The following is a 27045-nucleotide window of genomic DNA, read 5'->3' on the forward strand; positions in this document are numbered from 1 at the left end:
TCGGAGGCTTGATTAGCCTGATTAAGGACCGGATGTGTAGAATCACGACCCGGCCCCGCCCTCCGCCCTGCCACAAACACATAAGAGTGATCTTATCGTTTTTGGGTTTGCAGGCACACAAAGCCCTATAAAGACTGTCTTTAATCATGTTATACTTCAGAACAAAATTGTATAAGCACAGATCAGGAAGACAAGAAAACCAGAGGATTCAAAGTCACAAATGCAAGACCTTTGAAACTTTTTGTTTCAAAATTGGATTAATGTGTTTGGTCTTGCTGTGAGTGAATAAAATGTGTGGCAGGCGGTGTGCAGAAAAAGCACAGGAAATGATACATTGATGGTCATTGTCTTTTTCATTTGATATTCAAGGAAAATTATTCATACAAATTTTAGAGATAACGTCTCTTATGTCATACAAGAAAAGAGAAACTCAAATTGATGACTTGTACGTTAGTAGATTTTTTCTTTGTGAATCAGACCACAATAGCAGTGCATGAAACACTGGATTAAAAAACATCATTGCCTTATAGTTAGATGTAATATTCTCAATTTATCCCTGCAACCAGCCCCCACTTTGATACAACAGCAGATGGTATTTGTCATAATGCTCAGCTTTGGGACTTTTAGACAGTACAACTCAAGGCTCTGAATATGGAGTTGGCATAAATTACCCACACATGCATACAGTAGACATAGACACACACACACACACACACACACACACACACACACACACACACACACACACACACACACACACACACACACACACACACACACACACACACACACACACACTTGTTGTGTTTCCATGTTTTATAGGGACTTTCCATAGACATAATGGTTTTTATACTGTACAAACTTTATATTCTATCCCCTAAACCTAACCCTACCCCTAAACCTAACCCTCACAGAAAACTTTCTGCATTTTTACATTTTCAAAAAACATAATTTAGTATGATTTATAAGCTGTTTTCCTCATGGGGACCGACAAAATGTCCCCACAAGGTCAAAAATTTCGGGTTTTACTATCCTTATGGGGACATTTGGTCCCCACAAAGTGATAAATACACGCTCACACACACACACACACACACACACACACACACACACACACACACACACACACACACACACACACACACACACACACATATATATGTTGGTGCAGCTATGATTATGAGGACTCTCCATAGACATAATGATTTTTATACTGTACGAACTATAGATTCTGTCCCCTAACCCTACCCCTAAATTTAATCTTCACAAAAGAATTTCTGTATTTTTACATTTTAGGATAGGATAAACTGTGAATGCAGTTGAAAAGAACTGTGGCAGGATTCAAAGTTATGCTTCTGTTTTTAGTGATGTAAACTTTCAGACTGATTACTCTAATTCCAAAAGATAGAATCCCACGTCACTCCCAATACATCAGGAAAGACACCAGAAGCTCCTGAAGATCAACTCACAAGTGTAAATTTTCCTAATTTACAAAATAATGTTTATCAAAAGAACCAAGTGTTCCATCTTCAATATAGGTTCTGGAATTTCATTTATGCATTTGGCAGAATGAAATTAAGAATGCAAATCCATATAAATCACGGCAAGAGGGAAACAAAAAAAGCACAAAACCAGCACAAACCAACCTAGACCAGTATGGAAGTTTAAACTGGTCATGGCTAGTGTTTTCAGCAGTGGCGGTCTGTCAGAGGAGATAAGGGAGGCTCATTTATTCAAAATGAATGTAAATGTTTTAATCATTTTACCAATTAATGTGCATAACACAGATGCATATAATGTATAAAGATTTATTGCTTATTTGCCTTTCACGCATGGTTGCACAATCAAATTTAGATTCTCTCATTAGTAAATTGACCAATCAAAATGGATATTCAATCAGAATGCGACTGAAAAAGACAAATGGGTGGTAAAATGAAATCTGCCTCCTGCATAAATAACCTATCATTATTAGATGTAACCTTTCAAGTTAATTAGCTTTCAGTTTTATTTGCGTCATCAAGCCTGCTTGCGTTTAATACCACAGGTGAAGACTGTTTTTTAAATTGAGTCAAAATAACGATGAAATCAAAATTATTGAAAAATCTCAAAACAATGACAGATTGGCCCATACTGTATATACAGTGCATTCAGAAAGTATTCAGACCCCTTCATTTTGTTCAATTTTGTTACAAAATTATTTGTATATAATAATAATATAATATTATCTTATCATATAATCATTTTATACTAAAATGCTTTAAAAAATTCACATCAATCAACACTACATACCCCTTAATAACAAAGCTAAAACCATATTTTTGATAACTTTGCAAATTAATTAAAATGAAAAAAAAAACTGAAATGTCACATTAACATAAGTATTCAGACCCTTAATTCATAACTTAGTTGAAGCACCTTTGGCAGCGATCACAACCTCAAGTAGTTTTAAAGTAGAGTAAAGTGAGAAAAATAATTTAAAAGATTTTAGCAGAATGCAGCAACATAACAAAATGTGAAAAAATGAAGGGGTCTGAATACTTTCTGAATATACTGTACATTTGCCACAATGAATGAGCGAGGATGGAGCCCTGTAGAATGGAATTTAGAAATGTAGATGTTAAATGGAATTCACTAAACCGTCACTGACATCAACCATAACCTGAATTAAAGGGTTAGTTCACCCAAAAATTAAGATTCTCTAATCATTTACTTATTTAATGCCATAACAGATGTGTATGACATTCTTCTGCAGAACACAAATTCATATTTTGCGCTTGCATCAAGCACTAGTTAGTGTAATCGAACTTGAAATCAAGATTGTGCCTAGAGACCATTGTGTACATTGTGCAAGATGTACAGTGAAAAGGAATTATATTTTGGTCTGTTCTCACCCTAAACCAAATGGATTACTTCATAAACCACTGGAGTCTTATGGATTACTCTTATGCTGACTTTATCTCCTTTTGGAGCTTCAAAGACCTGATCACAATTCACTTGCATTTATGGACCTGTACAGTTGATATATTCTTCTAAATATCTTAGTTTGTGTGCTGCAGAAGAAATAAAGTCATACACGCCTGGGATTAAATGAGGGTGAGTAAATTATGAAATTATTGTCATTTTTGGGTGAACTATCCCTTTACGTGATGCTGAACAGTTACACATGAATATGTATTTCCTGTACAGAGACCTCTGGTCATCCCTAAATTATGTCTTCAGGCATATGTTCTTATTCCTTTAATGTGGAATTTGCTCTTCCCCATTTGATGATGTTTGGTGATGCAGCTTCTGTTATTTTCTTCCCTCTCTGATCTGATCTGGAGAATCTTATCCACTGCTTATTGCACAAATTTATTATAATTTTTTTTACCCCCTCTCTGCACTTTATACCATTTTCTGCATTTACAACTTCAAAGAATCCATTAGTGATGTGATATCCCATAGTCCCTTATCTTAATACAACACTGAGGCTTCTTTTTAACTTTTATCTGTGAACAGGGCCGGTACTAAGATGTGATCTTTGTTGGGGCATTTTGATCTTTAGAGTGGGCAAGTGGTTATCTCTTAATTGGACCAGGAAGCGGATGCACAGGGAAAGTAGATGGTAAGAAATATTGTAGAGAGTGAAGACAGGGCAATAACGTTTAACAAATTAATGCCACTTCTTGTGTGTGTATCTGCAGTGAGGATGCAGGAATTCATAGCAAGCTAATGAAAGCACAGCATGACCACAAGGAAATGGGTTAAGATTGAGTGGGCGCAAACTGTTGCTGTTCCCATAGAGCCATACAGTATATTTACACCTTTTGGAGCAAAAGTGGTGTTATGTTTGCTGATAATACATCCATTAATAAAATAGCTTATGTGAACTTACACATACTTTGAAATAGTTCACCTAAAAATGGTAATTCTCTCATCATTTACTCACTCTAATGTTGTCTCTTATGTTGCTTCCATGGAACACAAACGAAGATATTTGAATGAAGATTTAATGTACGTTTGCCCACACAATGCAAGTGAATGCAAACTTGCAAGCTCCAAAAAGGACATAAGGTCAGAATAAACGTAATCCATAAGACCCTAGTGGTTTAATTTGTGTCTTCTGAAGTAATTTAATTGTTTTGGGTTAGAACAGAACAAAATGTAACACATATTTACTGTACATCTTACCATTGCAGTCTTTAGGCATGATCATGGTTTCAAGCTTAATTACCCTTCTTAGCGTTTGATGCATGTGCAGAGTGCTAAATGCCGATGGGATGTGCAATCGAGCATGAAATCACGATCGCCAAGAAGACTGCTGCAAAATGTATATATATATATATATATATATATATATATATATATATATATATATATAATTTGGTCTGTCGTCACCCAAAATGGGTGGATTGCTTCTGAAAACATGGATTAACTAATTGAGTTTTATGGATTACCATTATGCTGCCTTTATGTCCTTTATGGAGCTTGAAAATTTGGTCACCACTCACTCCGAGCCAGACAAATAGACATCACACCTCCATTGAAATATCTTTGCTTGTGTTGTGCTGAAGAAAGAAAATCATACAAGTTTCAGACAGCATAAGTCAGTAAATTAGTAAATGATGAGATAATTATCATTTTTGGGTAACCTATTCCTTAAAAGTATTGCAAGTGCAATCATGTGAAATGTGTTGTTTATTTGAAACAGTTAACCTAAATATGGTTGTTTTTATGTCAACTATTATACTGTGATGAGGAGGAGGGCATGGACAGGACATAACAAAGGACGCTGGCACTGAATCATCCCAGTCAGCTGGGAGAGGTATAAAGAGCCAAGGACGCCAGTTCGACAGAGAGTTTGAGAGAGAGTTTGATAGAGAGACACAGTCTTGTGTGTTTTGTGTAATGCTGGAAAGCAGTTTTATGTTGTGTTTAGTTCATTTGTGTTGTGGCAGGATGAACGAAGCACAGACAATTATTCTCAAGTGCACAATCCCACAAAGGAGGTGTTTTATTGTGACAATAATTAAAAGAAGGTCTTAATTGTGCGTGGTGTCTTAAGTGCAAGGGCGGGGTGAGCGTGCCGGGGTGTCTGTGTCCGTGAATCCGGTGATTAGTGAAGCTTCCGCGAAACGCGTGCTGTGATCGGTGCTCACTAGTTGCTGGAGTCTGGAATTGAGAGAGAGAGAGAAGAGGTTTAGTCTTATGCCTTGGAGTTAATGCTCACCATCTTCCTCTTCCTCTGTCAATGGCAATGCGGACAGCCAGGTTGGTCAGGTCTGTGTAAAAGTCCCCCCCCACCCCAAAAGCAATATCCAGGACCTGGAAGCACACAGAGGGGATGGGGGGAGAAAGTGAACTTTTACACAGACCTGAACAACCTTTGAACATCCTGGACAGGCCGTCCGCATTGCTGTTGGCAGCCCCCGCTCAATGTTGCACCTTGAAATGGAAGTCCTGGAGGGTGAGGAACCAGCGGGTTACCCTGACATTAGAGTCCTTCGCTTGTGCCATCCATTGCAATGGGGTGTGGTCAGTCAGCAGAGTGAAGCTCCGGCCTAGTAGATAGTATCGTAACTCCAGGATGGCCCACTTTATGGCCAAAGCTTCCTTTTCCACTGCCGCACACCGGGTTTCAGCTGGGGTCAGCTTCCGGCTTATGCACACTACGGGGTGCTCTTCTCCCTGTTGGACCTGAGACAAGATGGTTCCCAACCCCGTATCCAAGGCATCTGTTTGTAGGAGGAAGGGGAAGCTAAAATCTGGGGCATGTAGGACCAGAGCCGAGGCCTGGGCGTTCTTCAACTTCTGACCATTTTCCACAATGAATTTGAGGAGAGGGGTTGGGGTGGGAAGCCATACCTTGCCATTAACTACTCCGACCTGGGACCAGTAGTTTCTCAGGTGGTTGTCCTCCCATTGTTCCTTGCCGAACATGCCCCCCTCCATTATCTGTTGGAAGATGTCTGAATATACATTAGTAGCAATCATTCTCAACTCACCCTGATTTTGTTCTAAAACAAAATAAATAATTTTTTTTTTTATTATTATTATTATCAAGAATAAGATTTTTACCCTAATATCAAAGGTCTCACTAGAAAAAATTAATTATGATCAAATGTGAATTGTCTTGATAAAAAAGATTTATTGTGCCTGGTAACGTGCACATAAAATGCCTAGAAATAGCATTTTAGCTTAGCATAAAGCTGACAATTTACACAAGGTTAATTTATATTTCTTGTGCTCCAAACTTACTTCAAATGTACTTCTCTGTCTGCTCGTATGAATGTAACACATCATAAGAAGGGTGTTTCAATGCTGTTGACTTTGGGATCGCATCATTTATATGTATAAATGTTTTCCATCTGAAAGGACTGAATATTAAATTAAACAAATTACAATAAAATAATCAAAATACTTTTTGAATGTAACTGTATTCTGATACCAATGATTTCAATTGTTACTGTAGTGGAATACAGTTACTTATATTTTGATTTTAAATACGTAATCCTGTTACATGTATTCCGTTACTCCCCAACCCTGTCAATAGATAATATCAAAGAATAGCCATGCTTAAAAGCATATACATGTTTCAGAAATGGGGGAAATGTTATGGCTGATTTGTTGTGCTTAGATTATTCACATTGAGTTCTGTGTGACATGAATGAAATGACCAGAACCAGCATAATGGGATGCAATTATTATATCTGTTGCACACTGGCATCCCCTTGTGGTCAAACTAAGTGGTAAACCTTTTTGAAGTCTTATTTCTCCAACGCTAATCAAATCTCTAGAATATGCACAGTAAGATGGATGAGAAGTAAAGTTCTTTGCTGCTAAGCATCATATTTCATTCAACTCTCCTCTGAGAGAGCGAAAAGACATATCTGATATATATCTACACAATATATTATGTTCATATTACATTATAAAACATTAGACATTAAATAAATGTATTATACTAGATACAGGTTATGTATAAATACATGCTAACTAAGTGAGGCTATGCTGAGGCTAAACACATCACTAGATATGCCAGGAATAGGATGAAATTGGCTATATCAAATGTTAGAACAACAGAGGAATTAACAAAAGGAGCATTTTTTTTTTATATATCTGTGACACTTATCACATAAGGTGGTATTGTTGCTCCGAGTAGAATGTGGGAAAGTTCATCAAACCGTGTGGTGTCCAAGGTTATTATAGTTAACTGAAACTAAAACTGAAATGAAATTGCAAAAAATAACATAGAAAAACTAAATTAACACTAAAACAAATTTTTTCCAAATAACTAAAACTAAACTGAAACTATCATTCGTTGTTTCAAAACTAAATAAAAAGAAATCGAAATTATCATAAAATATTTTCAATTTTCTTTTTTAATACTTTGACTTGTGTAGGTTACCAAATAGTTTTAGCGTCTCCATCTGTTCCATCGCAAACATGCCATTTAATGCCCATGAGTTTTGTGTGTGGGTGCCCACGTTCGGTTATGTGTGCAACGTTTCAAGATAAATGGATTTGTTTTTTAAACACATCATGCATTGCTGTTCAAAAAATAAAGGGATATATGCACTCATCGACCACTTTATTAGGTACACCTGTACTTCTACTTATTCATGTGATTATCTAACCAGCCAATCATGTGGCAGCAGTGCAATGCATACAATCATGCAGATACAGGTCAGAAGCTTCAGTTAATGTTCACATCAACCATCAGAATGGGTAAAAAGGTGATCTCAGTGATTTTGACTGTGGCATAATAGTTGGTGCCAGATGGGCTAGTTTGAGTATTTCTGTAACTGCTGATCTCTTGGGATTTTCACACACAACAGTCACTAGAATTTACTCAGAATGGTGCCAAAAACAAAAACATCCAGTGAGCGGCAGTTCTGCGGATGGAAACACCTTGTTGATGGCAGGGGCGAAAATGTCATCAAAATGTTGGGGGGGACAATAAACGTAACAATTCTCAAGAGCAATTCTTGAAGGGGACAACAAGTTTTTTTTTGTTGTTGCCCTGTTTGCATTTGTATTATTATATTTCTTAAACAATTATTTTAAGAATATATCATTATATTATTTACAATACACATATTTTAATGATATTTTAAGGGGGGGGCAACCCCCCCCCCGCGATTTCCACCTATGGTTGATGGGATATGTCCAGGGCTGCATTTCCCAAAAGCATCGTAAGCCTTAATAGATCGTAGAATTGATGCCAATGGTCTCTGTGATCAGCTTAACTTTCAATGCTTTTGGGAAACACAGCCCAGACTGATTCGAGCTGACAGAAAGCAATGGTAACTCAGATAACCATTCTGTACAATTGTAGTGATCAGAAAAGCATTTAAGAATGCACAACACATCGAACCTTGAGGCTGATGAGCTAAAACAGCAGAAGACCATGCATATTGTACCTAATAAAGTGGTTGTCTACACATTTGTAACTATTTCTTGGTGGTTTACCATGTTGTATGTCAGCCTAGCTATACACTGTAGACCTGTGTAATCGGGAATTATTTAATTTAAAGAAAACTTGTCCCCTGCGGAGTCATTATCACATTTGTGTTTACTGAAATGCATCTCACTGCTGCCACACAATTGGCCGATTAGATAATCGGATAAATAAGTAGATAGCTGCACCAATGTGTGTGTGAGTGCGAGAGAGAAACTTTCAGCTAAAAATGTTTATATTAGATTGTCTATGTGATATGCTAACACAAATATGATGTTGGTAAGCATTATCTTCACATTATGATCATACTATTAAAGTTACCTCGAGTACAATGTTCCATAGGAGACAGTTGATGTCGCACAGTCTGTCTTGGCATATTTACTAGGGTCCTATCATACAGTCTGATATGTAGTAATCGTACAGGACAGAAACAAAACATTCAGTGTGAACTAGGCTTAACGTTATCATTCTGCCTAACATCTCCTTTTGTGTTCCACATAAAAAGTCATACAGATTCAGAAAAACATGAGTGTGAGTAAATAACAACAGAATTTGAATTTTTGGGTGAACTATCCCTTGAGTTGGTTACTGGGGAACAACAAATAACATTTCCTGAATTCTATAAAGAAATACCCTGTATTTATGACATTTTGTATATTTAATAAATGTATACAAATCATGTAATTGCTTGCATATCCAGTAATCAATCGGTTGGTTAGCCTACTTTCAAAGTTTTAGGATTATTTTAAAGTAGCTATGCCTTCCTTCAGCTGTTTTTCCAACTGGCATTTACTGTATATCTTCTTTTGGCATAATTTATAATAATAAAAGTAATAATAATTATAGGCCTGTAAAATTATCTCTTATAACATTTTCTCTTGCAAGAACAAAGACCAATATGATAACATTTCAACATGTTGCATTTCTATGTAATATATAAGGAAATCTGAATCAGTGGTCAAGGCAATCTACACCATGCTGAGGGTGAAATGAGCTCTCTGGTCTGCCGTCTTCCCTGGAAGAGGATGTCATGCTGATCAAGAAGATGGTCAAGACTTTAAAGTGGAGCAGCTTGAATGAGACTGCTGAACACACACTGATAACAGAAGAATAGCACATGAAGGGACCGGTGGCAAGTCACACATTTTTATTATCAGCTTAGTCTGAATTTTACAAAGAGATTAAATAATGCAATTACAGGACTAGACCATTGGACATTGTACAAACACAAAATTAGACAAAGGGGCCTGATTGTAGCAGGGGGCTAGGTAAACTAGGGCAGAAGTAGGCAGATCTGTACTATACAGGGTCATGTTATGGGGATACAAAAATCATTAGCAGCACACAAAGAGAGACAAAATTCACTAGCACACCATGTAGAGGAGTTACAACAACTACAGCATGTAAGGATAACAATGAACAAGAATCACCATAACTTTACCAAGTTCACAGTTGACCAGATTCCAGTGGGGTACTAAGTTTTACTCAGATGTAGGACACTAAAAGTAAGTTGTACAATTAAAAGTCAGGAGTGGCTTTTGATTATGTCACCCCTGGTCCATCAGTGGCTACTTCAGGAAATATTAATGTCATTAGAGGTCCTCAATGTATGCTGATGGCTAGTGCAGTCCACAGCTTGATGTCAAATATCGGGCCAATGCAGACTTACAGAACACAATCTTCTAATCATCTTTCCAGATCTCAGACCAAACATTCTGTTAAAAGTAGCATCTTTCTGAAATGATCCTATAAAGCAGCCAGTGACTGACCCGGGGACATTGTGCAAGACTGGAGGAGCTCACTAGCACAGAGGCACTTGAGAAATGAGGAATACTACAAGATTAAGGCACCACAAACAACAGTTATGATGCATCTTTGGAACATCAAAATCTACACGCTTCAGATTTACACACATAAAACATTTTCAAATCTGTCTGTGCCTGGTGTATTTTTGGGTTGCATCTCCTCCTTTTCATTTAATCACATAGAAACAGTGAAATTGGCCTACCATTGTAGCTTTTCTTGGTAAACCAAACAAATATATTGTTTTTAATTCTTGGAGTAGAACCAATCAGTTCACTGTTCTTTTGCCAAAAACAGCATTTGTTTAAATAAGGACTGTAATGAAATCTAAAAATGAATCACATACTGCATATTAATCAAATAATTTTTAAATTGTTCTAGAATGAATATTGCACAGGTTACAACAATGAAGGTGAGGGAGGGATGCATTCAGCTTAAGCATCATTTCTATCTATCTATCTATCTATCTATCTATCTATCTATCTATCTATCTATCTATCTATCTATCTATCTATCTATCTATCTATCTATCTATCTGTCTGTCTGTCTGTCTGTCTGTCTGTCTGTCTGTCTGTCTGTCTGTCTGTCTGTCTGTCTGTCAATCTATTTATCACATTTATTACATTGGTGGATTGGAAATCTATGTAAATTAAGATTGATTTTTATTCCAATAAAAAAGGGGAAAAAAACAATACCCTAATTGAACCATTTTGGTAAACTGGGACAGCCTCTATGTTTGGCAAAAGTGTAACATCTGAGCACACTTTCAAAACTTTACTATTAATGATATGACACTATGGAATTCTTAGAGAATCTAAGAAACATAACATGAGGAACAATGGATGGTTGACAATGACTCCCCGTACAACATTCTTAGAAACTTGCATTAAAAAGAACAAATTCATATTTAAGAATACACCATGTTACAAAAAAATACAATAAAAATAAAAATACAACTTTGAATCTGTAAAAGTACATTCAAATTCTTCCATATCCTTCAATCAGACACAGTTATGCACAGCAGCTTTTAAACACTAGAATATTCTTCAAAGTAGACAAGACTCTCTATTACTCAACCTCTGTATGACTTTTTAAACTTCAGTTCATCATTCTACCAGACACCAGTCTGCACTAACTCTCACTGAACAGTCATGGCAAATTAGGAAACAAAAGCAAATAAGATATGAATAGCCTCTGCTTCTCTCATGAATGATAGTGAATTGTGCTGAAGCCAACACAGCTTCTGTGTTCTGCCATAGAGATGTACTCATAGTCTCTGTTATAGAATACAATACAATGCATTACTAAATGCTAATATAATGCTTCTAATTTCTGTAATGTTATATCTATATTTTGGAAACTTAATCAAAGAACGAATTCCTGAGAACAGCACCTGATATTAACAGATGTAATCAATAAGACTGATGAAACACATGAACACACACACACACACAATGAACACTTGTGGAAAGTCAGTGACGCTCTTCCAGTTCTTTTAATGTGGGCAGTTAGTGTACTCTTTGAAAGGGCGATTCCCACGTTAACAGTTAGTACTCATTATTCCATAATAATCACTTGATTCATTTTTAACAACAAATGAGCATTTGTGTGACAACAATACACTTGTGTCAATTCTAATCTAGATAACTCGACCACATACCCAGGCAGTGCTATGGCCCTGATTTGGTGATTGGTTGAATGTCACAAGTACAAGGCCAGGTCATAGTGAATAGGCTTTAAGTGGGAGGGGCTTTAGCTTCGAGGGAGGAGCCCCTTCTTGTAGGCTACCACTCCTGCTGCAGTGGCAAGAGCCAGGAAGGAGGACACACCCATAAACTTGAGGAGGCCCCCAACGGAAGGCAGGTTTCTTTCACAAAAGGTGGTGACAAAGGGCTGGGCTGGGACTTCCTGAGGACAGGGTTCAGAATAGTGTTTATTCAAGATTCCAAACATAGGCTTATTTTGGTATTTATTCAAAGGATCAGTTCACTTCAATGAAAATATGTTTGTAAGACCATCTTACCATTGATTCAGGCTCTGACTGCCAGATCTGACTTGCATGGAGTTTCCCCATTGCACACAAAATCTGAAAGAAAGCATACAGTATTTTAAGCTACATCCCTTGAGTTACATATAAAAATATACAAAACAAGACATGAAGTTGCATACTAGATTTGCATTTCCAGTAGGCTTGCAAGATAGCAAAAGCAAAGTGTAAAACATTTTGGTAAGCTTAGGTTTAGGCACGTTCAGTGTAAATAAAAAGCAATAAGGGGCATATCTTGACATAACTTTAATCTTAAATTTAAGTAAACAGTTTACAAAAACAAAACCTAAGACTGAAATTATGTCCAAAAATGTGAACTTTGGGTTAGTTCACCCAAAAAAAGATTCACCCAAAAAAAAGAGTCACCATTCAATTTCATTGTATGGAAAATATTAAATGAAAGAACAGAGTAAACTAAAAAAAAAAAACACAATTCCAGAACATTTTCTCACAACTTGATTTCGTTGTGTTCTATCCAATTACATTTGTAAAATGTAAGTTTACTTAATCCATTTGAGTTTGGACTATATTAAAACTTTTTGTAGCATTTGTGAAACTGGACAGGGTATTACCATTTACCAGCATGCTTTGCATGGGACTGGATGGGGTGAACAAATGTTAAAATGAAGTGTTATTTTATGAATTTTTTAATGATTTAATGTTTAAGATTTGTTAATGTTTAATATTCTGTTATTATGGAGTTTCATAACAAAATTCGGGAGAAGCATGTGCATTTAATTTGACCAATCACATTGCCAGAGAAAGCATATATAAACAGCTGCTTACATCTATGCTGCAGTGATTCCTCCAGCATCCCTCCACCACCCCAACTCCTCCCATCTATTCATTAATAACTCAACAAGTCCATGGGGGTATTCGATCTCGGGTCAAGTCTCGAGGCCTCCTCCAGGGACAGCGAGCCAAACACGTTTACACTATCCTCATGGCAGTATTACATTAACTTCTGAACTACTGAATTGGTTTTTAAATAGAGTGTCTGTTAGGCTGGAGTCTTGGCAGTTACCATTTTGTTGAAGAATGGTGCTTGTGCTAAGGTTGAAGATGGACTTTAATATAAGATCTGAGGAGCTTGGAAACAGAAGAAGAGTAAGATAAATTATACAGCGTCTATACCGAAATTCCTCAACATCATAAATTAAAGACTCTGCCAAGATTGTGCCCTTTAAGTCTGAATCAACCTTGTGTAAGAATGCACTTCTGTTTATTCTCAACCACTGTCTGAAGAAAATACACTTTTTACCACACTCGTGTTGTAAATCAGGAAATATCCCAACACTTAATGGTCATCACATGACATGGCCATCTCGGCCATCTGCAAGAGACTCTTCTTGTTTTATCCCCTTTTTTCCCAAATTGGAATGCCCAACTCCCATTAGTAGGTCCTCATGGTGGCTCGTCAACAAGTCTCAGTTGCTTCCGCTTCTGAGACGTCAATCTGCGCATCTTTCACATGGCTTGCTGTGCATGGCACCGCGGAGACTCAGCACGTGGAGGCTCATGCTACTCTCAGCAATCCATGCACAATTTACAATGTGCACCATTGAGAGCGAGAATCCCTAGGAGATTACCCCATATGACTCCATCCTCCTTAACAACTGGGCCGATTTGGTTGCTTGAGAGACCTGGCTGAAGTCACTCAGCATGCCCTGGATTCGAACTCGCGACTCCAGGGGTGGTAGTATCAATACTCACTGAACAACCCAGGCCCTCTTTGAAAGAAACTCTTCTGAATAAACCCCCTGGTTGCCATGGGAATCTAATCCTTTGTCCTTCGAAATAAACAACTTGCTACACTTAAATTAGATTTATAATGGAGCATGAGACATTTCCTGTGGAATGCCTGACCGTCATATGCTATAAACTCATCCAAGACAAAAGAGCTTGGCGATTTTAAGAAAGCAGGCTTTCTTTGAAATCATCCCTTTGTATTATCTTTTTAACAGGACACAAAACTAATGCTCTGCTCATAAATTCAAATGTACAAAATTTACTTTTCAAGTGTATACACATATCAGGACATCTCATCTTAATCCAGGAACTTTGACACAATTGCAAAATTTACTTGAATCTAATTTTATCCTGCACATAATCTGCCAAAGTGCCTAGAACTCTCATTCAAGGTTTAACCTGATAATAACCCTGACAATTCTATTTCTCATAACGTGTAATGTATTATCCATGTTGTAAAACCAATGAATTAACCATTATGATTTTTAATCAGGTATTTTCATGTTTTGTAACTTGCATTGAATATTCATGAATGTATGTCATATTTACTATATGCTAATGCAGGGTATTTTCTAATATTTTAATATTTCATGATATAACATTTTGAGTGGGAAACAGAAACCTTAAGAACGAATACTCATTAATCACCTTCAGAAGGAGGGACAGAAAGATAATAACATGCTATTTGAATATAAACTTCTGATTGGCCAAAGGGACCTTTAGGGTGCGGCCAACATCAACTCAACAAGACCTCCCCGCCTAGGATCCGCTCTTGCCCTCTTCCCTCTGGGCTCTTAGCCATTCTTTGGCTGGCTTCACTTTGACACCCCTCTGCTCAGTTTCTGCACAATGTAGAGTTCAGGAAAGCTCGGAATGCAAAGTACCGAGAGGAGTTCTCTTCTCTGCACTATGACTTACACATGTGACGGGGAGTAGCGAGTCTACCTTACGGGAGGCTTCGCTTCAAAGCCCTACCCTATCACCCCGCACGTTCAAGAAATGCATGGATGCAGCACTGGCTCCTTCACGACTCCGGGGCGTCCGCATTCTGAATTACATAGACGACTGGCTGATCTTAGCGCAGCTCCAAGAACTGGCAGTTCAGCACAGGGATATAGCTCATCTGGTTTCTCCGGGTCTGAGACTCAACGTCAAAGAGCGTTCTCTCTCCCACTCAGGGAATCACCTATCTGGGGGTAATATGGATTTTGATCACGATGCGGGCACAGTTGTCTCCCGCTCGTATCACGTCCATTCAGAACACCCTGAGCAAACTCAGGCTAGGTTAAGGTTGCACTGTTCACCAGTATCAACAAATACTAGGTCTCATGGTGTCTGCGTCCACGGTGATCCCTTTGGGCCTGCTCCATATGAGACCGTTTCAGCTGTGGCTAAAAGCCAGGGGATTTCATCCAAGGGCCAGTCCCCTAGGGCTAATAAGGGTTACGCGCCGCGTGCTTTGTTCCCTTGCTATGTGGTTCAGACTCCGGTTTCTTACCTTAGGTCCCACTCTAGGTGCGTCTCGTCGTCGCAGGCTGCTAACGACAGACGCATACATGGCCCTGAATGCATCTGTATGCGTTTTTCCACGGTTTCTCTGCTCCCGGGAGTCTTGGCCAGAGTTCGCCAGCAAGGGTCTTGCCTCTTACTGATAGTGCCGCGCTGGCCGAACAGGGTATGGTTCTCTGAGCTAATATCTCTCCTCGACGGCTCGCCTTGGGCGATTCCGGACAGGAGGGAACTTCTATCTTAGGCACAGGGGACGATATTTCATCCCAGGCCCGAATTGTGGAAACTTCATGTTTGGCCCCTGAAGGGTACCAACTGAGGGACACAGGGCTGCAACAGAGGGGGCGGCCGCTACCAAGCAGACTGTCACATTGGGTGAGGGATGCTATTGCCCTGGCCTATGAGGCGCGTGGTCAAGCTTCGCCAGTAGGTGTCAGGGCTCGCTCCACCAGAGGGGTCGCCTCCTCTAAAGCCTCTTGGCTAGAGGGGTCCCTCTGCAGCAGGTTTGTGATGCGGCAGGCTGGTCCTCTCCGCACACATTCATCAGATTTTATAGTTTGGATGTTCATGCTACTCCGGGCTCTTACGTCCTTGAGTCGACATCTCAAGCTCATGCCTGAACAAGTTTGTGACGCGGCAGGCTGGTCCTGACCACACACGTTCATCGAACTTTATGGGTTAGATGTTTTTGCTACTCCGGTCTCTTACGTCCTTGAGTCGACATCTCAAGCTCATGTCTGAGACCTCTCGCGTTCTTGTGAGCACACTTCACAACCGTAGGGGTCCGGACAGCCCCAATGCGGCGGCGTGGGTATTGCATTCCCCAAAGCGCTTAGCAAAGCGCAGCATCATAGTGAAGCTTTTTGTAAAGGGAACGGCTCGGGTTACATGTGTAACCCTTGTTCCCTGAAAAAAGCAGAACAAGATGCTGCGCTTCTTTGCCGCACTGGGACGTCCCAGGACTGCTCTTCAGAAAAAGATATCTGACGACACGCTGGTGACGCGTCTATTTATAGCCTGGCCACAGGTGCATCTAATGATCTCACCAGCCGAGGCTATAAATTCTGGTCAATGTTCATTGACGTGTTACACACATATTCACAGCTGGTCACAATGCAGGATTGTTCCCAAAAAAGCGCTTAGCAAAGTCTAACCTATTAGCCTAGTTTCCATCCACCTTTCGCGCTATTTTATTATCGACAAAGTGAAAATGCATTTTTTTTCAAAAGTAGACTAAACAATAATTTGATAGAATAGGCTGTAAGTGTTCCAAAAAAAAAAAAGCTGAAGTACAAGGTGCACAAGATATTTGTGTTGGCACTTCTGGAAGTGTCATGTTTGCAGATCGGCTCTATATGCCATAAAGATCAATCCATAATCAACTACAAAAAATTGGCTTTCAATACTGTTGTCATGATTAACGCAGGCTAACGATTGGGGGTAAACTCTGTCATGTGACACTACAATTTTTAGTTAATGCCAATTTTATAGACAAAAAGTGTTTCCAAATTTTTTTTTCACAACATTTGATGTATCGACATAGAGTTTATGCACTTGAGTTAAACAGAAAAATATTGTCAACATTTGTGACATTTTAGCAATAATGTGCGTCTCCATCAGCTTTATTTTGATGCGCAAAAACTTTATTTTTGGCGAAAAATCCTTGGATGGAAACGTAGTTAGTGAAATTTTTGTAGACAATTTTTTACTGTCGATGTTGTCGATAACATCGACTAATCTTTTCAGCTCTACTGACAGCTTACTGTACTATACAAGTGTAACGTTAGTAGGAGGAGGCAGACGAGGTGTGCGGATCTAAGTGCGGGTTTTATTTTTAATGGTGAAAACAAGACAGACAGGAACAAAGGAAACATCCACGATGGGAAAAATGAAACAAAAACATGAAAACATCAAGGGTACACGAACGGGGTGAACAAGGCAAGACTTCTACTTCCAGACATCCACAAACAACGATCGACAGAGACTGAACAAACAATCAGGGTTTAAATACAGAGGGGTAATGAGGACTAAACGACAATCAGGTGAAGACAATGACAAAGTGCTGGCAGTGATGAGGGCCGGGAATTGTGGGAATTGTAGTAAAGTTGTGTATTGTGGGAATTGTGTATTTTTGTAGTAATGTTACATGTAAACAGAGAATTCACATTTGCATGTCCATTTTTACAAATTTCTTTCATGTAAAGTGAACAGAATATTGCCACAAAATGACATCCATGCAACTAAAACAAAACAACCTTGCAACAATGAAAAAACCTGCAGTACTTCTGTAAAAAAACAATAAATTGTACCTCCTCACAGTACGTAACACTACAAGTACCCATCTTCATGGTGGACATCCTGTCGCTGTTGTTGGTCTGGCCAGAGATTTAGCAGACATCACAAATATTCCATGTCATACATATTTATGGAATATACGTGTATGTCTGACAGATTTTAATAATTGAATGGATAATTTTGCATGTGATGGCTCACACGATGAAATAATGTTTAGAAGTTGTGAAGAGTATGTCAATTTCACCGGTAATCAACTCATCAGTTTTGATCAGCAAGCCATATGCATTTAGTTATTGTGGAAATTGTAGACAATTGTACTTACTCTTTTGCACACATGTGCCAAAACACTTGCAATTTTCTTAAATGAATGAGAAATTCAAATCTGGTGTGAACAAGAAACTAATTGTTCAGAGATTTGAACATTGTTTTGAAAAAAATCATTCTCATTAGAGAATTGAGCCAAAGCAATTGAGAAAAACTGTAAGTTGGACACACATAAGATAAAATAATTAAATTAAACATTAGTCAGTTTAGTTTGACTAATGTTCAACTAAATTATGTTGGCTGAATGGAACTGACTTTGAAAGACATTAAATGGCTTAGTACTGGTAATGACTTCACTTTTGAAGTGTAAATGATAACAGAATTGTCCTTTTTGGGTGAACAACAGTATACAGCATTAAGCTGTATTAAATGCAGAAAATTGTGGAGTGCTCACCTTGTAGGCTCTGTTATAAAACATAAATCCCAAATAACACATTTGAAACACTGAGACACCCACCTCTCTAGCTGCTCTCTCTCCTGCCTGTACGGCCCCCTCCATGTAACCGCTCCATTCAGTGGCCGTCTCAGTGCCTGCAAAGTACAGCCTGCCCACCGGTTCTCGCAGAACCCTGCAATGGAGAGAGATTTATGAGTGTAACAAATGTTTACCTCTCATGTCAATTCAAAAAATGCTCTAGTTTTCTCACAATAAGCCAGGTAGCAATCTTTACTGACTAGAACCATGCCATGCTACACAAGCACACTAACCTGCCAAATTGTGTCATGATGCCAGGGGGGAAGTACGCTGTGTAGCAGCCACCAGAGTACTCCTCCTCACACCAGTTTTTCTCCTCATAGTGCACAGGCTGAGAAAAAGACCCCCCTAAAATTAAGCATTTGAAATTTCCCCAAGTCTATAATAATCATGAGGATTTAGGATAATAAATACACACACACACAAGAGCTGTCTGAATTAACGCATTAACGCATGTGATTCATTTAAAAAGTTTAACACATAAAATTTTCTTTATTGCGATTTAGAGTTAATACAGCATAAACCAGCGTAAACACTGGTTTGAAGAGCGGTACTTTTACATTGTGTCTGCCCTGAGTCATTATACTGACAGACACACACAACAGCACTTTGTGTCAGGAAACAAATGATGGGGAAAGGAGCTCTTAACACTAGTTGATGTGATGAAATCAAGTATTTTTCAGCTTACGTAAGGTGTACAGGAGCACGGCAAGTCTTAACTATCACCAAAAGAATGAATGAGATGTCTTTGTCTGCAAGCGCTTTTAATGTGGAGTTCAAATTGATGATGGCGTTGTCGCCCTGACGCGAATCATGAATGCTTGGTGTAGAAAAGCAGATAGCCACAGTCTACCGGCAGATTCATACTGTGGAGGATAAGAGTTTAAGAGATTTAATGCCCACTGCAATGAAAATGCAACCTATGGTGAGACTAGTTCTTTGAATTAGTCAACCTCCCACTTAGACTTTGGGAAATGTTTAATGTTAATGGGGCTATTTTAGTGCATTTCTATCTTTATACTGTGGAAGGCTTTGTTTGGAAAGTGTTAAGAAAGCATTATATTGTTACATATTGTTTAAATTTTTTCCTAAGATGAAAATAAATGCATTTTCAGAGGAAAATATTTATATTTAGAGTTAGATTTCAGCAGTTTCAAAATCTGAGATTAATTGCGATTAACAACAAAAGATCATGAAACACTAAGTAATTTATATTTATATTTATATTTATGCATTTGGCAGATGCTTTTATACAAAGCGACTTACAGAGCCCTTATTACAGGGACAATCCCCCCGGAGCAACCTGGAGTTAAGTGCCTTGCTCAAGGACACAATGGTTGTGGCTGTGGCGATCGAACCAGCAACCTTCTGATTAACAGTTTAGTGCTTTAACCCACTACACCACCACCACTCGTAATTGGCAAGATATAGCATTCAATTAGTGATTGAAAATATAGATACAAATAATTTTATTGAAGTATTTCTTTTAGATAAAAAAAAAAGCTTTAGAAACGTGTACAGAAAATATATAAAATATTAGACTCACATGTAGTGCTTCCTCTGAGCTGAGCACACGAGAATAAATCTCACAGATCCTTCTCTTTCTAAAATTGTTCACAACATTCTGGTAAGAGTAATCATTCACTGCCAACTATGCACAACATCACCATCTCACCCAAAGTATAGTCATATATTTTAACAATATGAAAAACAAGAAATAACTACCTCTCCTCTTTTGTCAGACCTGCTAGTCTCCTAGATTTTCGCGCCAGAATGAAACTGTAAAAGAGAAGGAGCTAGCTCACTGTTCTGTCACTCCTGAATCCATTCATCAAACAATACAAATCTCATTATAGCAACTTACCCCATAATAGCAGGCACAGTCCCATCAGGCTTAGTGTCGTCAAGCGTGAGACCAATAGGTGCATCCTCTTCCTCGATTACCATGCTGCCACAATATCCTGCAAAAAAAGCCCAACTCAACATATAGGCCTATAGGTATACATAAGACACTGTGCCTCTTCGGTATCATTACAATGCCATGTACCAAGTGAGTAATGGAAAGTGTACAAACCCTTTTTCCTCCAGAAGTTCTCTTTGTAGTACACCATGCATTTGATGACTGAACCCATGGGCACTCTGTGAATAAGCTGATTCCTCAGAGGAGGCATTTCAGGGTTGAAGTGGATCTTTAGGTTCAGCCCTGGTGGTATGGCAAGTATGACATATTTGGCCTACAAGAACAGAGGAAGACAGATGGTAAAAACAATCCACAAAATTGATTGTTCTAATAAGAAAAGTTATTTCAAAAGTGCTCAAGTCTAATGTTAAAAGGGCCAGTGTGGAAACTTGAAGGTGGCAGGTTCCAAACCATGAAATCAGACCATTGTTGCTATTAGTGTGCTAGGTTTTATCATCCACCTGGTGAAAAAAGTGTAAATGCTTCAGAATAGCATACTAACATACTACTAACTACCAACTATTTCTGCAGTATGCAGTACGTATATTGAAAGCAGTATGCTAATTGTCTATATGCATGGAACACACAGATGACCTAGTACTTTTTGGGATACCCTATCCAACAATGCAATGCATTCAACATGTCCTTATATTTCCACATGCCGAATGAACTGGAAATGATATCATCCACGATTTCTTTCTTGACCCATTATTTGATCAGACAAAGTTAACTAGATTTAAATGTAAAATAACCTTTTTTATTTCATGGATGCCACACTATTAAACATGCATTGACAATAGTACATGCTACTGTTTGAAACATTTATCACTGCATAATGCATTTTGTTTCGCATACAATTTTCTTAAATAGTAGGGGGGTCCACCATTGCGCTGCCAGCTTCCCCCTTTATATGGTGCCCTGAGCATTGCATACATTACATATAAAGTTTTTTAGACCTCTGATAGTATGTAGTAAGCAGTAACTAGTATTCCATTCTAAACATAGCCAAAGGGTTAACTTATAATGAATGTGTATACATGCTGAACGAAGCCAAGCTACAATCACATTATCAAGGTCTGTTAGTCCGACTATGGAAATCCAGACTGGTATGATTTTAGTCAGCCTAAAGTGTTTAAATAAAGTTTTGAAAAGACAATTATTGTTTTATTCTGAAAGTCAGAGCAGAGACACATAATCCAGAGCAGAATGATATGTGTGGATTGATAATCCAAGGGCAAATATTTAATGACTCCACAATAATTAGGATTTCCAATCTAGAGCTTAAAAAAGTAATTCATATTCAATGGCACACAGTAAAAAATAAAGACGCACTTAATATTTAAATTTACCAACAATTTTCTAATATTTTATAGAGTAGATTTTATATTCTCTATGAAATTGTATTAGTTTAGGAAATTTTCACTGACACTCCTCTTGTCTAGTATAGAGACAGGTTTGTGACACCTTCTCACCTTGTATATCTCATCACTGAGTGTCTTTACCACTACCAGGTCTCCAGTCTGGTCAATGCTGTAGACGGCTCTCTCCAGCTTCACCCGGTCAACCAGCTCTCTCGCCATCGCCTCACTGATTTGACTGGATCCTCCGGTAAATTTACGCTCCTATCATATGGGACAATAGCAAACTATTTCGCAGACTCACCAAATGTCATTCACACATGCATGTCAGTTATTATGTATAATATAGTAGGTATGATCAGTCTAATGCCCATGTGTGACCTTACTTTCAGTAAAGAAATTCTTCTGTTCCAATGATTATGATCAGATCTATTGAATTTGAGAGTTTTGAGAGCCCTGAGTTATTCTAACAAATACTCTGTAGTATTTATATGCATTACATTTATTCACCAACAGGTGTCTCTCTGTCTCACAGAGGTAGAATGATAATAGTGTTGTCCTAATTTTTAGACATGTTGGGAATACATATATATATATATATATATATATATATATATATATATATATATATATATATATATATAATAGAAACAGAGTTGGATAGTCCATAGCAGTTTAGTGGCAGTGCCATAACTCATAAGAACTCATGATTCAGATATATTAGCTTGCTACTATTTCAGTATGTTACAGAATCAGTTCAGTGTCACTGGAACGAAAAGGGACTACAGAAGGTAGACTCACTCAGAAGTAATCTCTCTAAAATCAGCTTACTCGAGGAATAAATTCATAAAAACACTTTGTAAAGATCCACAAACAAATTGATCATGAACAAAGTATTTTGGTATTGTGTTTTTAAACAAACAATCACATTATAAACTGTTCAATTTCTTTGAATATTGGTGTGTTGTATTAAAATGAATGGGATTTGATAGCTGCAGAGGAGGAGAAGAATTTTAGTGAATAACAACTTAAATTTAAGTCTGTTCTTAACACAAAGCTATTGTATACCTTAAAAAGACTTGGAATATAGAGCACAAGTCAAATTGACTAATTTTAGAATATTTCACTGGTGGTTCTTTGTCCTTTATGGAGTTTGACAGGCAGGTAATGATCACTATTTTATTTAATTGTATGGAAAAGAGCAGCATAAACATTCTTCAAAAATGTATTTTTGTGTTCCATGGAATAAGAAAGTATTATGAGTTTGGAAAACATGAGGGTGAATAAATGATGAGAGAATTTCCATTTATGAGTGAACTATCCCTTTAACCCGATGTGTACCCCTTTCTTAAAAAATCATGACAGTAAAACGTTTTGCTTTCTTCAACAGCAAGTCTGTTCTTTGCCTTTTCTAAAGATCCATTTTGAGAGCTGTGGTTAAATAAATTAGGGGTATAGATTAGACAGTGACAATGACTATTGAACTTGGCAGGGACATTGGATCGAACATCTAAATCTATCTAACAACACATGCTTCCCTGGGCTGAAATACATTATGGTGTGTAGATGCTTAAGTCCACATCTCTCTCTCTTTTTCTCTCTCACTCCCTCTCACTCATTCCGTCTTTCTCTCGCTCTCCCACAGATGTTGATTATACCGTAAACACACAAATGTAGGCATGGTGAAAAAGTCAAAGAGGTACGCACACACAAACACACTGCTGTGCAAACGCGAATGTGGACAAGCTGTGGAGGTGTTCCTATGTCAGTGTGCAGCTTTTAGCGTAGGACTCCTTTTTATCAGAGAATGATAATATGTATCTAAACATTACGCAACAGTTCTGTGGTTACTTTAAACAAGCTTCATCTATAATTTCATTTAAAAATGTGGCAATGACATGCATCTTTACACAATGTATTTTTATTTAGATTTTTAGGAATATAATAACTAATATCTATGAAGCAACAGTTTTCATTTATTGAAAAAGGCTGACATTGTATATTTCTATATACCAATTCATGAGCAACCTAAGCTATAACTTCAATGCTGCCATTAATTTAGCATTGTTAGATTGCCTTCTACAAATCAAAATGTAAAAAATACAATACAAATAATTATATTAACAATGTTAATCAATGTAAAAAAAATTCACACTAAACGGTGGTGTCAAGTGTCCCTGTGGTCGAGCATTTGTCCAGAGAGTGAGAAAGCTGTAAGGGTGCAAACACCTGAGCCTGATAATGTCGAACACCGGTTTCTAGTTGCAGTAAGTAGTGGGGAGAGTGTTATAAAGCCACCACGCCAGCGACGAGACAGGGAGAGAGAGCTACCAGACACAGGACTGTACTGAGTGTTACTGCTGAAAGCAAGCCTGTTGTGTGTTTCTGAGTGTTGTGCTGAAAAGCCATTTTTGAGTTTGTTTAATTTAAGTTTCTTACCTTTGAGTTGAAATCACAAGTTTTCCATTTCCTTTTCCGGAAACTTGGGATTTCAATTCAAAGGTAAGACGTCGATCCGAGTCCCGAGCTCTGACTTCCGAGACAAATGGAACACGGCATAAGACCCATAGAGGTCTAAGGCCGCCAAAGCCATTTATATTAATGGTGGAAAGGTCAACGTTGATTGGACAATCGATTGTGAATTGGGAGACCTCTTAAATAGGCAGGACCTTGCAACAAATGGCTATTAAGTGTTGTTATACTGACATCATTTGACATTTAAAAATTTAGTGCCAAATGGTAGGTGGTAGTGCAGGCGCAGTTAGTTAAAATCTGATATAAAACATAAATTTTATCGTTTATAGTCTTGTTCTTTGGCATTAGCACTTGTTCTGAGCTTAGTCATCTAACACTTTAGATAAGTTAAATGTTTTATTGCAGTTTGATCAGTGGCTAGCTTCATTGATTCAGCAGTTAACATTGCAGAGACCAAAATAATACATTAGATCCAAGATCTTTCCCTTTTCTATGAAACACCAGCTGCACCTGCAATGAATCCTCTAAAAAGTTCTAGACATCCATACCTGGCCTCCATTGGTGGTGGAGAAGATTCTCATAGTGCCGCCACACTGCTTGACGTACCAGAGGAACCACAGAGCAGACACCTCATGGGGCTCTGAGGTCACATTCACATTGACAAAGATAGTTGCAAAACGGCGAGCAGCCCTGTCAGAAACCCATGGTTAAAGGGATACATCATCAACAGCCATCAACAATTCTTCGACTTAACCTTCCTATTGACCTTAGAAACTGTCCCCCTTCATGATGCTAACAATAATTTCTGACTCATTCAATACATTCATTTTTAAGGCACAGTATGTGTACAGGGCTAAATCTCGTAAATTCAATTAATAGATTTTCAAAAACAATTAAAAGTGGCAATCCTAAAATGTCAAAGGTTACAGGCCATAACTGGTTCTTCAAATATGGGTAAAATTTGACAACTAAAGTTCACAGATTTAAGAATTTCCCCCCAAATAGTTATTTTAAAAAACATTTTAAAATGAAATTGGTAACACTTTACAATAAGGTTCCATTCATTAACATTTGTTAATGTATTAGGTATTAGGAACTAACAATGAACAATATATATTTTTATAGCATTTATTAATCTTAGATAATGTTAGTAACCAAAAGTACAATTATTCTTTGTTAGTTCATAATGCATTAACTAATGATAATAATACAACTTTTGATTTAAAAAATTTATTAGTTTATATTTAAACTAACATGAACCAAGATTAGTAAATGCTGTAAAAGTATTGTCCATTGTTAGTTCATGTTAACTAATGTTGTTAACTAATGTTATCAAATGGTACCTTATTGTAAAGTGTTACCATGAAATTTCATTGTGTTTGCTTAGATGGTCTATAAGTCACAAATTCTGGTCCCATTACTAAAAACATACTCTTAACTGCTAACAGGTCAAAAATGACCTTAACTCAATAGAATGATTAAAGTTATCTCTGTACCTGGTCCAGCAAAGCTTATCAAAGAGTTGTTTCATGGTCATCTTGTCCCACTCTTCTGCATGAGGCGCCCTCCATGGAGCTTCCTTTGGGATCTGAAGTGCAATATTAGCTATTATTAGGCAATTTTTCTGTTCATATTGAAGTCATATCATTTACTGTATACAGTACATATAGATTGAGTCATATGTCTAAAAGAGAATACTATACATCTATGTTAAATTATTCTAATATAAATGAATGCAAGTTTTTGTTTAGTGGGTCAGTTTGTTTTCCTGTTTCACTCAAGTATGAATGTGACATGTGCCTGTACCTCCATTCCCATCTTGTCCATTGTCCTCCAGAGGTTGTTGTAGTCCAGGTAAGCCAAAGGGTTCCACACTGGAGGGAAAGGCCCTTTGAATGGATATGTTTTTTGCTATGAAACATGAAAAAGTCTATATAAGAAATCTTCTACTACTTTACCACCAAATAGTAAAAAGTGTAATTATCATTTTTGTCATAGTTGATGTAATGTCTTCATCAGATCCATAATGACCTCATTGCCATTGGAAGTGTGACCACTCTGGAATGGAAAACGTTTTTCACTGCCTAAAATTGACATAACTACACTTTCGCTTGGCTTGGAATCAAATTAGTTCATGAATTGCCTCATAATGCCTCTATTCACAGCCTCAATTGAACTTTACAGTTTTCATTAATAATACAACTAGGAGATCAGAAATAACTGGACCTTATCACATTTTAACAAGATTTTAGGATTTTCCCATAAAAACATGATCTTCTTCATTTAGAGCAGGACAGGAAACTATGCTACATTTGAGGGTTGATGTGGAACAGTAAATTCGTAATCACAGATAATGAAAATATTAGTCTTTGGCAAACAGCAGCTATAGTATATGACACAAGCTGTTCACACATTGCCTGTTTCCAAAAGTTATGTAAATGCTTAATACTCTCTGTGCCTGGCAAATAGGGTTACTACAGTGTATGTAGAAATTACTTCATATCTGGATTGCTCTGTTGCTATGTTGCTACCAACAGCATATTTGGCATGTAGTCATAATGTTTTGGATCATCTGAATAAAACGTTCTGAAATATATCACACAAGTCATA

At 37.7% G+C, this 27045-nt stretch overlaps 1 protein-coding gene across 1 annotated transcript in view; it reads right to left on the reverse strand.

Annotated features, from left to right (window-relative positions):
* Window positions 1-9576: 9576 nt before the first annotated feature.
* Window positions 9577-27045, reverse strand: part of LOC127654700 (amine oxidase [flavin-containing]-like) — a 68293-nt gene continuing 50824 nt past the window's right edge. The window contains exons 4-15 of the mRNA XM_052141990.1: window positions 26242-26346; window positions 25932-26023; window positions 24984-25125; window positions 22075-22224; window positions 20717-20876; window positions 20507-20603; window positions 20368-20421; window positions 20189-20246; window positions 18876-18973; window positions 18625-18736; window positions 12267-12329; window positions 9577-12151 (exon numbers count right to left, since the gene is read on the reverse strand). Coding sequence (XP_051997950.1) covers window positions 11996-12151; window positions 12267-12329; window positions 18625-18736; window positions 18876-18973; window positions 20189-20246; window positions 20368-20421; window positions 20507-20603; window positions 20717-20876; window positions 22075-22224; window positions 24984-25125; window positions 25932-26023; window positions 26242-26346 — 1287 coding nt within the window. The 3' untranslated portion in view covers window positions 9577-11995. The remainder of the gene's footprint in view (window positions 12152-12266; window positions 12330-18624; window positions 18737-18875; window positions 18974-20188; window positions 20247-20367; window positions 20422-20506; window positions 20604-20716; window positions 20877-22074; window positions 22225-24983; window positions 25126-25931; window positions 26024-26241; window positions 26347-27045) is intronic.

The sequence above is a fragment of the Xyrauchen texanus genome, chromosome 14, assembly GCF_025860055.1.
Source record: "Xyrauchen texanus isolate HMW12.3.18 chromosome 14, RBS_HiC_50CHRs, whole genome shotgun sequence".
Classification (NCBI taxonomy): Eukaryota; Metazoa; Chordata; class Actinopteri; order Cypriniformes; family Catostomidae; genus Xyrauchen; species Xyrauchen texanus.